This window comes from Ochlerotatus camptorhynchus, unplaced genomic scaffold (assembly GCF_037179485.1).
Source record: "Ochlerotatus camptorhynchus isolate MF236.1 unplaced genomic scaffold, CSIRO-AGI_Acam_v1.1 ptg000007l, whole genome shotgun sequence".
Lineage (NCBI taxonomy): Eukaryota > Metazoa > Arthropoda > Insecta > Diptera > Culicidae > Ochlerotatus > Ochlerotatus camptorhynchus.
This window is the reverse complement of record NW_027040499.1, coordinates 1,460,045-1,473,789: the sequence shown is the minus strand read 5'-3', so window position 1 is coordinate 1,473,789 and position 13,745 is coordinate 1,460,045. Positions and strand designations below refer to the sequence as shown.

The window sequence follows — 13,745 nt, the reverse complement described above, 5'->3', positions numbered from 1 at the left end:
TATTCACCCATTATTCTCGTTTTCGTTCGAACCTCGGTTCGAACCGTTTTTCTTCAAACAAACAAAAGTTGTATGAAAAATACGGAAAACAAGAATATGGGTAAATATTAGCTCAATGATAGGTCCAAACTGATCGCAAAAACTTGTGAGCTCGTTTTTAGGTTTATGGTTTCTTTAGTGCTGAAAAAAAAATATCGCTCTTTTTTTATCATTTGAAGGAGCTTCGTTTTCTTCGTTATATTTTTCGAACCCAAAGACTTTTATTGCGATTTTTAGATCAAAATTTAATGCAAAATACATAATATCTTCACTGTTTGACACTAAACCACAGATAAACAGACATAACACATTGAATATTGCTCACTGTAAAACATTGTCGCTAAAACATTACCGCCATGTGTTGAGTACACTGTGCTGGGCACTACGCTGAACAGATGGCGGTAGTGTGTAAACGTCAAACGCGGGAATTGACTAGGCGCGCCACGGGTGGTGGTACTACCAACTACAATACTTTTAAATTGTCCGTTAAATGCTTGTTCGATGAACAACTTGTGAATGTTATATCTGTTTGTCTGTGACTAATAATATCAAATTGACAGCTCGCTTCCATACAAAGTTCAACTGAGGGGCTCTAAGATGCTGATTTTTGCTAATATAATCGCATTTATTTAAAATAGTTGCAGTTCATGAAATTTTGGATTTCGGTTCCGTTTTTAATGCAGATTACGAATATGCATTTACCTCAATACCCTTAAAAAACCCAATTGGGTTCTTTAAGGGTATTGAGGTAAATGCATATTCGTAATCTGCATTAAAAATGGAACCCAAATCCAAAATTGTAATCGTACTTATTTAAAATAGTTCCAGTGTACCAAAATGGATGAAATTTTGGATTTGGGTTCCATTTTTAATGCAGATTACGAATATGCATTTACCTCAATACCCTTAAAGAACCAAATTTGCTTGAAACGTAAAGAAAACCCATAACAATGCACAACTTTCTATCTTATTCAGTTTTCTATGTTATTGTCCACTCATACCAACTTGACTATGCAATTCTCCAAGTTAATCATGCAATTCAAACTAAAATATCCCTTAGCGACCTTCACACGATTATATAAAACTTAAGACGGATGCGTAGGATGTATGTGAATGGATTGATTTGAATTGGATGTTTCGCTTGCATAATCTCGAAGACAACAAATCAAGAAGACTGGCAACTCTCCAATTTTCTCATTCGAACGCTATGAAACAGGTACAAGGTAAATATTTGATACGCACGAATTTGATAGCAATGATTACATCCTCAGAAGAAAGGTTTGAGTATTTTCTCATTTTTCTATGCGTTGCTTCCACCTTCTCTTAAGCGCAGCGCTATTGTATCTGTCGCTTGGATTCTGGCAAAGTACCCAGTCTTTTTGATATGATGTCTTCGACAATCTTTAAGTCACACATAATGCTCATACCATTTTTTCAAGATTTAACTCTGAAAGTTAACGTTTATTCAAATAGTTTTTAATTCTTATTTGTTTAGTAATCATGAGTTACTGAAATTTACACGCAACAGACATAACACTCACAATCACATTCATCGCAAATAATGTTTTAGTTGAGAATGTGCTTGCATTTGTCATGGTGGCGCCACTGAACCATTGAGCGAGCCACCACATTTCGAACTTATCAGTGATGCCAGTTCTTCTTCACGTCTAGTTAGTAGATGTCAGCTCTTGGAAATGATAAGTGATCAAGGCATCCCACTGGAGACACATAGGGTAAACGCTCCTATAGTTGCGGTACGTTAGAAGCGTTAGGTTCCTATAGTTGTGTATTGCGTCTCCATACACAACTATAGGAACCTAACGCTTCTAACGTACCGCAACTATAGGAGCGTTTCCCCTACCACATATAACGAATACAAAAAAAAAGTTGTTGAATATTACATCAAAACTGCTGCACATTAGTTATTCCGTTCCTAATATCACATTGTACGATGTACACAGAATTCGAGAACAAATCATGTTGATGACTGTAATATTCTATCAACTTTTACCAGTTGTTGATGTTCAATACTGCACCATGAATATGATTGATTGATACATATTACATTGATACATCTACATTTAGAAAGGGCACTCATAAGTGATGCATGCCCCGTAACGTGGGTAGATCACCTTTTCGTGGTACGCTACGGGATGTAAGATCTACCACCGATTCCTAGTTGTCGCCGCCAAAAGCTACTTTCTTCTCCAGTTAGGGAGAGTCTTTCGCTTACTAGGTCAGACACTGTTTCTCGATTCTAGGAGCTCATTTTTTCTCCGGTTAAGGAGAGAAGTTTTCACTTCCAAGTCAAGAGTTCTTCTAGGAGCTACTTTTTTCTCCGGTTAAGGAGAGAAATTTTCACTTCTAGGCCGAAAGTTCTTTCGGATTCAAAAAGAGAAGAATCTGGAGTAACCTACGAAACTTAATTTTATTCAACAAAATTGTACAAAGTGATCTTACAGCTACGTGTTGCATTAGCAACTTATAATTATGTAAAACCTTTACATGATTTGTCCATGGTTTAACATTTCCCTTTCAATACCGAACTTTAACCTAATTTGCCTATTCTAATTAGCTAGGATTCCGATCGCCCTTGAAAGGGTAAATTTGTGTTGTTTAGACCTTATATACTATGCCCTCTCAGATCTGGGATTTCTCAGATATCTTGTAAGTTTATTTATTTTCGTAACTCAGATCTGATATGGCTCTACAAATAAGAATGAGACATTTGTAACGTTTAAACATTATAATTATATCCTTCGTTAAGGATAAACAGAGAGGGAAAGCTAAACGTAACCTAGATGCGTGCAACAAATTACATCGTGATGAAGTTTGATTCTAATGTAACGTTATGTTCTGTTGTCATTGGATGTATTCTGATGTTTTATGCGTGCAACAAATTACATCGTGATGATGTTTGATTCTAATGTAACGTTAGGTTCTGTTGTCATTGGATGTATTCTGATGTCAAATTTTACATCGTCAAGACGTTTGATTCTGATGTAACGTTTGAGGCTAATGTATTTTTATGTACTTGGACGTCACACTGAAGTCTGAATACATTAAGGTTACAGCAATACACGTTAAAATTTAATGTATTGAAGATGTCTGCTGATGTTTCCTACATTACAATTTCTATTCGGGAAGCATGCCATGCGTGGGCGTGTTTATCCTACTTGAACGCAGAAACGTTCCTAAGTAAATACTGCAGTTAGATTATGTAAAACGAGCTCTCGCTCCTTTTGCCCTACTTTTCATTTCATATTCTTGGCCTTGGTATCAACGTCAGCTAGGGCTATGCAAACGAGATGCAACTATGTGGTTATCTTATGGTTTTGGTTTTAAATTAATTGCCTCGCGGTAACATTCCGGAGCCCGTAAATCCTTCTAGGTTTACTTATATATGATCGTTATTCCGCGAGTGTTTCGTCATTTACTTTGTGTATCATTCCCACAAAGCAATCTTTTTTAATGATAGTTTCAACATCTTGGTGTTTCAACACCCGTTTTGATGCTACTTGTTCTTTTTATTGTCTTCATTTGAAGAAGCTTCTCCTGGCGGCTCAACATCCATAATAGCCAATTTAACTACTGGTCGAGTGTATTCTCCAGAGGCTGTTTTCACAACAGCCGATCTTACCTGACCATCCTTGCCTACATGTGTTTTCAAAACAACTTCCTTTTTCCACTTTGCCTTTTGATCATCTTCAGCAATCATAACGATGTCTCCTTCCTTTACATTTTTCACAGCTTCCGACCATTTTGATCTTTTGCCTGATGAAGGAAGGTATTCGTGTAACCATCTATCCCAGTAAGTTTTAGCCATAGACTGCACTTTCTTCCATTGTTGTCTAGTGGCTTCTGCCTTGGACACATCATTCAATGATGGTTCGGCTCCGCCGGCACAACCAATTAGGAAGTGGTTGGGAGTGAGTGGTTCGTCATCCGTGGCGTCTAGAGATATATTCGTCAAAAGTCTACTATTTATTATATTTTCGATTTCTGTTAATAACGCACGGAATGTGTGTTCTTGCATAGTTTGATTTGGTAAAAGACTTTTAACTTCTTGAACCAATCTTTCCCATGCTCCACCAAAGTGTGGAGATGATGGAGGATTGAAATGCCATTCAATTCCTCTTGACGCAAGTCTGTGCTGAATCTTTTTTAGTTCGTTATCAGCTCCTACAAAATTAGTACCGTTGTCACTATAAAGGAATTTTATTCTGCCTCGTCTGTTCTGTACTGAGTTCAAGCATAATAAAAATGCATCTGCAGACAGATCATGGGCTATTTCAAGATATACTGCCCTTGTTGTCATACATGTAAACAATGCTCCCCATCGTTGTTCTGTTCTTCGTCCGATCGACACATTGTACGGCCCAAAGTAATCTACTCCGGTATGGGTGAATGGTTTCACGAACGGTTGCAATCGACACTCAGGTACACAGCAAAAAAAGTTGTTGAATATTACATCGAAACTGCTGCAACCAGGTCAATCCCTCGGTTGTGTAATATCACATTGTACGATGTACATCGATTTTGCGAACAAAATTACATCCATTGATGTAATATTGTATCTGCTTTTTGCTATTACATCATTATTTCATACATCAGCTTGAATTACGTTGATCGATATTACATTTTTTTTTTGCTGTGTAGAGGTGCCATTTTAGGGGTATTTATCTTCGCATTTTCATTTTTACAATATTGACATTTTTTTATTGTCCTCTTCATTCCAGCATCTATTTGAATAACATGATATTTTTGTTGCACTGCTGCTATCGTAGCCTTCATTTTTTTATGTTTAAACTGTTCATGTTGATTTTTCAATATTAAATCAACTACATGATGCTTTGCTGGAAGTATGTAAGGATATCGAGCTGCATAAGGAACGCACTCTGCATCCTTATATCGTGTTTCTGATTTTATTGTACCATTTTGATCTAGGAATGGTGTTAGCGTTCGTATTTTGCTAGATTTGTCCACCGTTTGTTTAACATTGAGTTCCGTTAACTCATCTGGAAATGCATCCCATTGAGTTTTCAGAATCAGCAAAATTTCTGCCTTTTCCATATCAACAGCACTGTTGGCCGCACTGGCCTGAGCGCACCTACCGTGTCAGAACATCCCTGCAGTGGGTTTGACAGCGGAGTGACAGGTACCGATCTGACACCGGGGTGAGTAAGGAAGAGGATAAAAAGATAGAGCCAGACGATTGGAATCGAAAATTATAACATTCTCAGTCCTAAATGTTTCTTATGCATCTATTATTAAATTGAACTTAAATTAATCTTAAACTAGTGAACCTAGGTGCTAAATATTAAAATTAACCGTGAAATTGTTTGAGCCGGTAAGCTGAGATCACTTAAAACTATCTTAAACGAAACTTAATTGCTATTAGTTATAACTAGGTTACCCACAACAATAACACCAGCTTTGCAGTAGTGCCGCAATTCTATTAGACACTACAATCGGTGAGAAACTTAAACTACAGTGTTTCCTCGAAAATTACTATTAATCTACTTAATTATGTAGGATATTGCCGTCAATTGCGTTTCAAAGGTCACGAGAGGATTAAACCATATTAATCTTACCATACGAAAGCCAATCGGTAAGGTCATACATAGGTACAGTAATAAACACAACAAACGCTAAACTCTATTACCATTAGGACAACCACAATAATCAGGTCGAGAACCCACTTAAATCCCAGCCGGGAGTTATATGCTAAAGGAACTAAACGTAAGTCTTACCGGCTAAAATTACAATCTAAACTTACATCTATAAAGCACAAATACTGAATTTAATTGATACTTTTATGAAACACAAAATTGATAACTAATATTGATCACAAATGTCCTGCATCTTACAGGAAAATTATATTCTCCCAAAACCGCATATTGCGTTTTATTGCCGTCGGTGGAGAATTATAACATCGGAAAATTCCTATTGAAACGATTTTCAACAACATATAATTTTCGTTTATTGAAACGGTACGGTCGGTCAAGTTATGTCGCGAAGTGGTAGTAAATCCGATGCAACGGATGCCTTTCGAAGTGGATCTAATGAAAGTGGAGTGATGAAAGGAGTAAATGCTACTGGTGGTGATGGTGGTGGTAATCCGGATGTGGTGACATTGGAGGAAACTGTGGAAGGACATACCTGCAGAACGTGTCAAGGTTCTGATACCGACGAAATGGTCCAGTGCGACGTATGTGATGGATGGCACCACTTTTCATGTGTAGGCGTATCGGAGGAAGTTGCCGACAAGAGCTGGAGTTGTACAAACTGCGTGACTGCGAAATGGATCCAGCGAACTAAGGCAGCTTCGGATGGAGCACCTATAAGGGATGACGTCATTCAACATCGGAGATCGCTGCAAGATCTAAGCATCGGGAAGATCGTGACAAGTACCCGTGGCAATCCAGTGATTCCTTCAGTTTCAGCATCACAAAAGTCAGCTAAGTCGTTGACAGTTCCGTCAACCAGTCAGCAGCCAGCGCCTTTAGACTCAGTGTTTTGTCAACCAAAGCAGAAGTCATCGTTGCCTGGCGTAGATGTGCCAGTAATCGTTGCAGAGGAGGCGTTTTCCGAGATTTCCATATCCTCTTCACAAAAATCTGCGAGAAACCGCGCCAAGCTTCAGCTGATGAGATTGCAGGAAGAACGAGCATTTCAGCAGCAGCAAGAAGAGCGCCGAAGACTCGCTGAGGAAAAGGCAGCCCAGGAGTATAAGGAATATCTGGACAACAAGTATAAAATTCTGGAGGACCTGGCGAGCGAAAAAGGATCGAGTCGGAGCTCTAACTCCTCTCGTCGTCGGGTTGAAGAATGGGTGCAAACAACTAACCCTGCACCCTTAGAGATAGCCAAACCCGTCACTCAGGAACAAGCCCGTGAACATGACGGCTTGCAAGAACAGCTACGTCAAGAGCAGCTTCAGGAGAAACAACAGCACCAGGAAACAGCCTTTCAAGAGCAACAACGGCAACAACGGTCGCACGCAGAACAGCTACGAAAGCAGCAACAGAAGCAGTTGGAGAGAGAGCAAAAATTTCGGCAGTTTCAACAGCATCAGCGGCAGGAGCAAATACGCCAGGAGAATCTTTTGCGACAGCAACAGGAAGAGTTAAAGAAGGAAGCGGATGCCATCAATCGAATGTGGGAACAGCAGTTGGAAAAGGAGAAAATTCTACGCGATCAACAACAACAGCTAGCGGATGGTCAAAGGGTCATGCGACGACCGGGAAATATAATTCTGTCCAACCAGATGCCAGATCCACAACTCAACCCCCCACCGGAGAATCTGGAAGAAGGGTTCTGCAGAGAGTCGATACGTGGGCATCCTGGTCAATTCCTACCAGATGCCCTACCACAGTCGACGCAGCTTCATCCGATAGAATTGGATTACCCGCATAGGTCAGCTGCGAATCCTATCGATAGACAGAGTAGGAGGCATTCAATAAACTCTTCTATTGTGGATGATGATGACCAGTTCCAGCTTTCCCGCTCTCAAGTTGCAGCACGACAAGCAGTCTCCAAAGATTTACCTACGTTTTCGGGCGATCCCGAGGAGTGGCCAGTTTTCATATCCATGTACAATCGAACGACTACGATGTGCGGATTTACGGAGGATGAAAACATAGTTCGACTACAGAAAAGCCTGAAAGGAAGAGCTTATGATGCTGTCAAAAGTCGGCTGATGCATTCCGGAAACGTTCCTGGCATTTTATCAACATTGAAGATGCTGTTTGGTCAGCCCGAAGTAATCATACAATCGCTGATTCGTAAGGTGGGCTCTTTATCGCCAATCCGGGAAGACAAGCTGGAAACGCTAGTGGACTTTGCGGTGAACGTTCAAAACTTCTGTGCCACTGTAGACGCGTGTGGACTGCAGGAGTACATGTATAATATTACTTTACTACACCAGCTTGTCGGAAAGCTACCACCGTCGCTTAAACTCAACTGGGCACAGCATCGTCGAACACTGTCAACGGTCAACCTGGCGACCTTCAGTGAGTGGATTTATGGCTTGGCGGAAGCAGCGAGTGTTGTTGTATTCCCCTTGGCGGTTCAAGACGAGAAGCCAACTCGAAATGCACACGGGAATAAGAAAGGAAACACGTACCTTAACGCCCATTCTGAAACCTTTCATCCTAAAAAGAATTACAGCAGCGACTTCGAAGAACCACCAACGGCAGAATCAACATCGTACCAGGAAGCCTGCCCAATCTGCAGGAGAAGTTGCAAGTCGGCTGATAAGTGCAATCGTTTTCTGGAGCTCTCTAGAGAATCGCGCTGGGCCGCCGTAAGGGAATTTGGCTACTGCCGTACATGTCTGCGCATCCATAAAGGATACTGCAAAGCGAAACCGTGTGGCAAAGACGGATGCACCTACCGGCACCACGAGCTGCTGCACAACGATTCGAAGGACAAGCCGAAAAGCACCGAAACTACGGCCAGGCGTGAGCAATCTCCGCAACCCAGCACTAGCAAGTCTGGATGCAACACCCATCAGACAACCGTCAGCTCAGTATTGTTCCGTTATCTCCCAGTAGTGTTGTACGGAAACAAGAGAGCAATACGCACGTATGCATTCTTAGATGAAGGTTCTGCATTAACGCTGCTCGATCAGGAGCTTGCTAACGAGCTTCAGCTTGATGGCACTGTAAACCCTCTGTGTCTCCGGTGGACTGGAGGAACTGAACGACACGAGGCGGATTCTCGCATCTACAATCTTCACATTGGTGGTGTTAAAAACGAAAGCAAGAAATTCCTCTTGAGTGACGTGAGGACGGTGAAAGAGCTACTGTTGCCCCAGCAAACGATGGACATGGCTGAGTTGTCACAGTTGTATCCACACCTCCAAGATCTGCCGATCGAATCTTATCGCGACGCTCGTCCACGCATTCTTATAGGGATGAAGCACGCCCAGCTCAGTCTTGGCCTGAAAAATCGTGAAGGGGGAATCGGTCAACCAATCGCTATAAAGACACGCCTCGGATGGACGGTATGCGGAGGATGGGGTTCCGGGAGCGACGCCAACCTACACCATTACACCTTCCACGTTTGCCCCTGTAGTGTGAAGTCAGACGAGGACTTGCATCAGGCTATGAAGGACTACTTTTCATTAGACAGTCTCGGGGTGGCTAAACCGGAGAAGGTGCTTTTATCCGTTGAAGATGAACGAGCATTTTTATTGCTTCAGTCGCTGACCCGTCGTAAAGATAATCGATACGAGTCCGGATTGCTGTGGCGATACGATGACACCCGATTGCCAGACAGTCAATCAATGGCGCTGCGTCGATTGCAGTGCCTAAAGAAACGGATGGAGAAAGACCCGGAAATGTCAAAGATCCTGCAATCAAAGATAACCGAGTATGTGGAGAAGGAGTACATCCGGAAGCTTACAGACGAAGAAATCAACCAGAAGATTCCACGACGCTGGTATTTGCCAATTTTTCCCGTAACCAACCCAAACAAACCTGGGAAGGTGCGAATTGTGTGGGACGCAGCAGCTATCGCTCACGGCATGTCCTTGAACTCAGCGCTGGTAAAAGGACCGGATCTGTTGAGCTCACTTCTCGCAATTCTACTTCAGTTTCGGGAACGCCGCATCGGACTGACTGGTGATATCCGTGAAATGTTCCACCAGGTACTGATCCGAGCCGAAGACCAGTTATGTCAGTGTTTCTTCTGGATAGACGACCATGGAGCCATAGTAGTGTACGTGATGCAGGTTATGACATTCGGGGCTTGCTGCTCCCCAAGCACTGCACAGTTCGTGAAAAATACCAATGCGGAAAGATTCGCGAACAAATATCCAGCTGCATGCGAAGCTATCATGAAGTCTCATTACGTAGATGACATGCTCGTCAGTGTGGATACAGAAGAGCAAGCGATCCAGTTGGCGAAAGACGTTAAGCATGTACACGAGCAGGGTGGCTTTGAGATCCGAAATTGGGTAAGTAACTCGAGAAAAGTACTTTCATCGCTACAGGAGGCAAACACCGACGAAAAATGTCTCGACTTATCTCCAGAGCTGGCCACTGAGAAGGTGTTAGGCATGTGGTGGAACACGAGCGACGACGTCTTTACCTACAAAGTCGGATGGAGCCGCTACGACCCGGCTCTGCTAGAAGGCCAACGACGTCCGACGAAGCGGGAAGTGCTGCGTGTTCTAATGACCATTTTCGATCCGCTCGGCTTGATTTCCCACTTTCTATCGTTCCTGAAGATCCTGCTCCAGCAAATCTGGCGGTCCGGTGTGCAATGGGACGAAGAAATCGACGACAATGCAAACGAAAAATGGAACACATGGCTGCAAGTTCTACCTAGAGTTGAACAGGTTCAAATCCCTCGATGCTATAACTCCAAATACCCCGCGGAAGAAGCCGACGATATCCAACTCCACACGATGGTGGATGCCAGCGAAAATGGCATGGCCGCCGTTTGCTATTTGCGTTTCGTCAAGACCGGAACGATCATCTGCTCCATCGTCGCCGCAAAAACAAGAGTCGCACCGCTTAAGTTTACGTCGATCCCAAGGATGGAACTAGCAGCTGCTGTCCTTGGCGCCCGTTTGGCTCGCGCTGTCGAAGGATCGCTGTCCATCCAGATCTGCAGGAAGGTGTACTGGTCAGATTCCCGAGACGTCCTATGCTGGATCAACTCGGACCATCGCCGCTATAGTCAATACGTTGGTCACAGGATCAGTGATATTGTAGAGATTTCGGAAGCACGTGAATGGCGGTGGGTCCCGAGCAAGCTAAACTGCGCTGACGACGCTACCAAGTGGAGTAGCCTACCAGATATGTCATCAGATCATAGATGGTTCAAAGGAGCAGACTTTCTCTGGCGCGCTGAAGAAGATTGGCCGCCATCGCCAACACTTAGTGGATCTACCGAGACCGAACTTCGCCCTTCCTTTCTGGGTCATCACGCACCGTCGGAACCCGTCATCAGTGTCTGCAAATACTCAAGCTGGAAGAGGCTGGTTAAAGTTGCAGCACTCGTTCATCGTTTCGCGAATAACTGTCGCCTAAAGCACGCCAGGAGATCGATTAACACGGCACCACTTACAGCAAATGACATGCTGATCGCCGAGAGTTCGCTGATACGACTCGCGCAACGGGAAACGTACCCCGACGAAGTTGCTGCTCTTCAGAAAGCCAAAGCCGATTCTTCCACAAGTACTGTCCCTAAAACCAGCTCTCTATACCAGTTATCGCCATGGTTGGACGAACGTGGAGTCCTGCGCATGCGAACGCGGATTGCTGCTTGTCACTACGCCACCGATGATGCGAAGCAGCCAATCATTCTCAATCGAAATCACCACACCACCACCCTGATCGTAGCATACTACCACCACAAATACCACCACCAAAACCACGAAACCGTTATCAATGAAATACGGCAGAAGTTTCACATCCCTCATCTACGCGCCTGTTACGAGCGAGTACGGAAGGATTGCCAGTGGTGCAAGAACCAGCACACAACACCTAGCCCACCATATATGGCCGATCTTCCGCCAGCCCGCCTCGCTGCATTTTCACGACCATTTACGCATGTCGGAGTTGACTATTTCGGGCCGGTTGAAGTTGTCGTCGGAAGAAGGGTTGAGAAGCGGTGGGCAATGTTAGCCACTTGTCTGACGGTGCGGGCAATCCACATTGAAGTTGTACATTCGCTTAGCACAAGCTCCTGCATCATGGCGATCCGTAACTTCATTGCACGGCGTGGCACTCCCCAGAAGATTTACAGTGACCGTGGTACGAACTTCATCGGTGCAAATCGGGAACTGAAGCAAGCCAACGAAGCAGTAAACCAACACGAACTGATGAGAGAGTTCACGAGCTCTGGGATTGAGTGGGTGTTCAACCCACCTCTGTCACCACACATGGGCGGTAGCTGGGAGCGATTGATTCGCACCGTCAAGAACAACTTGATGGTTGTTTGTTCGTCGAAGAAGACGTCCGATGAAGTATTCCGCAATCTACTAACTGAAGTGGAGAATACAGTCAACTCGCGTCCACTAACTCACGTGCCGATTGATGAGGATTCGGCCCCAGCGTTGACTCCGAATCACTTTCTGCTTGGATCGTCCAGTGGTTCGAAACCGATCACAAGCCTCGATGATAGCGGCGCAGCCCTGAGACAGAACTGGTGTACGTCGCAAATTTTAGCGAACCAATATTGGAAGCGTTGGGTGTCGGACTACCTTCCAGAAATCACTCGCCGAACCAAGTGGTTTCGTCATACAAAACCGATCGCCGTGGGCGATATTGTAGTCATCGCTGATTGCAACATGCCCCGCAATTGTTGGCCGAAGGGTAAAGTCATCAGCACCAAAGTCAGCCAGGATGACCAGGTTCGGTCCGCAACCGTGAGGACAGCGAGTGGCGTATACGATCGCCCGGCGACGAAGCTTGCTGTTCTAGACATATGGTGCGACGGAGAGTAAGCCAACCAGGGGTTGTCGTACCCTGGGGGGAGTGTTGGCCGCACTGGCCTGAGCGCACCTACCGTGTCAGAACATCCCTGCAGTGGGTTTGACAGCGGAGTGACAGGTACCGATCTGACACCGGGGTGAGTAAGGAAGAGGATAAAAAGATAGAGCCAGACGATTGGAATCGAAAATTATAACATTCTCAGTCCTAAATGTTTCTTATGCATCTATTATTAAATTGAACTTAAATTAATCTTAAACTAGTGAACCTAGGTGCTAAATATTAAAATTAACCGTGAAATTGTTTGAGCCGGTAAGCTGAGATCACTTAAAACTATCTTAAACGAAACTTAATTGCTATTAGTTATAACTAGGTTACCCACAACAATAACACCAGCTTTGCAGTAGTGCCGCAATTCTATTAGACACTACAATCGGTGAGAAACTTAAACTACAGTGTTTCCTCGAAAATTACTATTAATCTACTTAATTATGTAGGATATTGCCGTCAATTGCGTTTCAAAGGTCACGAGAGGATTAAACCATATTAATCTTACCATACGAAAGCCAATCGGTAAGGTCATACATAGGTACAGTAATAAACACAACAAACGCTAAACTCTATTACCATTAGGACAACCACAATAATCAGGTCGAGAACCCACTTAAATCCCAGCCGGGAGTTATATGCTAAAGGAACTAAACGTAAGTCTTACCGGCTAAAATTACAATCTAAACTTACATCTATAAAGCACAAATACTGAATTTAATTGATACTTTTATGAAACACAAAATTGATAACTAATATTGATCACAAATGTCCTGCATCTTACAGGAAAATTATATTCTCCCAAAACCGAATATTGCGTTTTATTGCCGTCGGTGGAGAATTATAACATCGGAAAATTCCTATTGAAACGATTTTCAACAAGCACTGATTGTCTTATCAAATCTCAATTCTTTGTTTGTTTTAGACCTAAGCCACTCTATATATTTATTGTTATGCATACAGACCTTTTTAAACGGTTCCAATCCGAACACCATTTAACGTTCAGCCAATCTAAATTTGGTTTGCTTATGCTCTTTATTGAATGTACGGGACGTAATTCTTCATGACTTAAATCTGAACTATGATTGTCCCCATTCACGGATGGCCAATGTTTCTCGTCCAGCTTCAAAAACGCTGGTCCTTCAATCCAAGACGATTTCGATTGTTTTACTTTAGTTCCTTCATCAGCCGGGTTTGCTGCTGAACTAA

At 43.3% G+C, this 13,745-nt stretch overlaps 1 protein-coding gene across 4 annotated transcripts; it reads left to right on the top strand.

The window, feature by feature from the left end:
* The first annotated feature begins 8,849 nt into the window (after positions 1 to 8,849).
* LOC135697313 (uncharacterized) lies at positions 8,850 to 13,398 on the top strand. Of its 4 annotated transcripts, XM_065216952.1 has the most exons (3): positions 8,850 to 12,800; positions 12,862 to 12,924; positions 12,986 to 13,398. In XM_065216952.1, exon 1 carries the CDS (start codon positions 8,867 to 8,869, stop codon positions 12,500 to 12,502), a length of 3,636 nt encoding a protein of 1,211 aa, XP_065073024.1. In that variant the 5' UTR covers positions 8,850 to 8,866; the 3' UTR covers positions 12,503 to 12,800; positions 12,862 to 12,924; positions 12,986 to 13,398. The 4 variants fall into 4 exon arrangements, with proteins under 4 accessions (XP_065073024.1, XP_065073017.1, XP_065073011.1 ...); XM_065216945.1 differs by having other exon boundaries at positions 12,862 to 13,398; XM_065216939.1 differs by having other exon boundaries at positions 8,850 to 12,924.
* Positions 13,399 to 13,745: the final 347 nt, after the last annotated feature.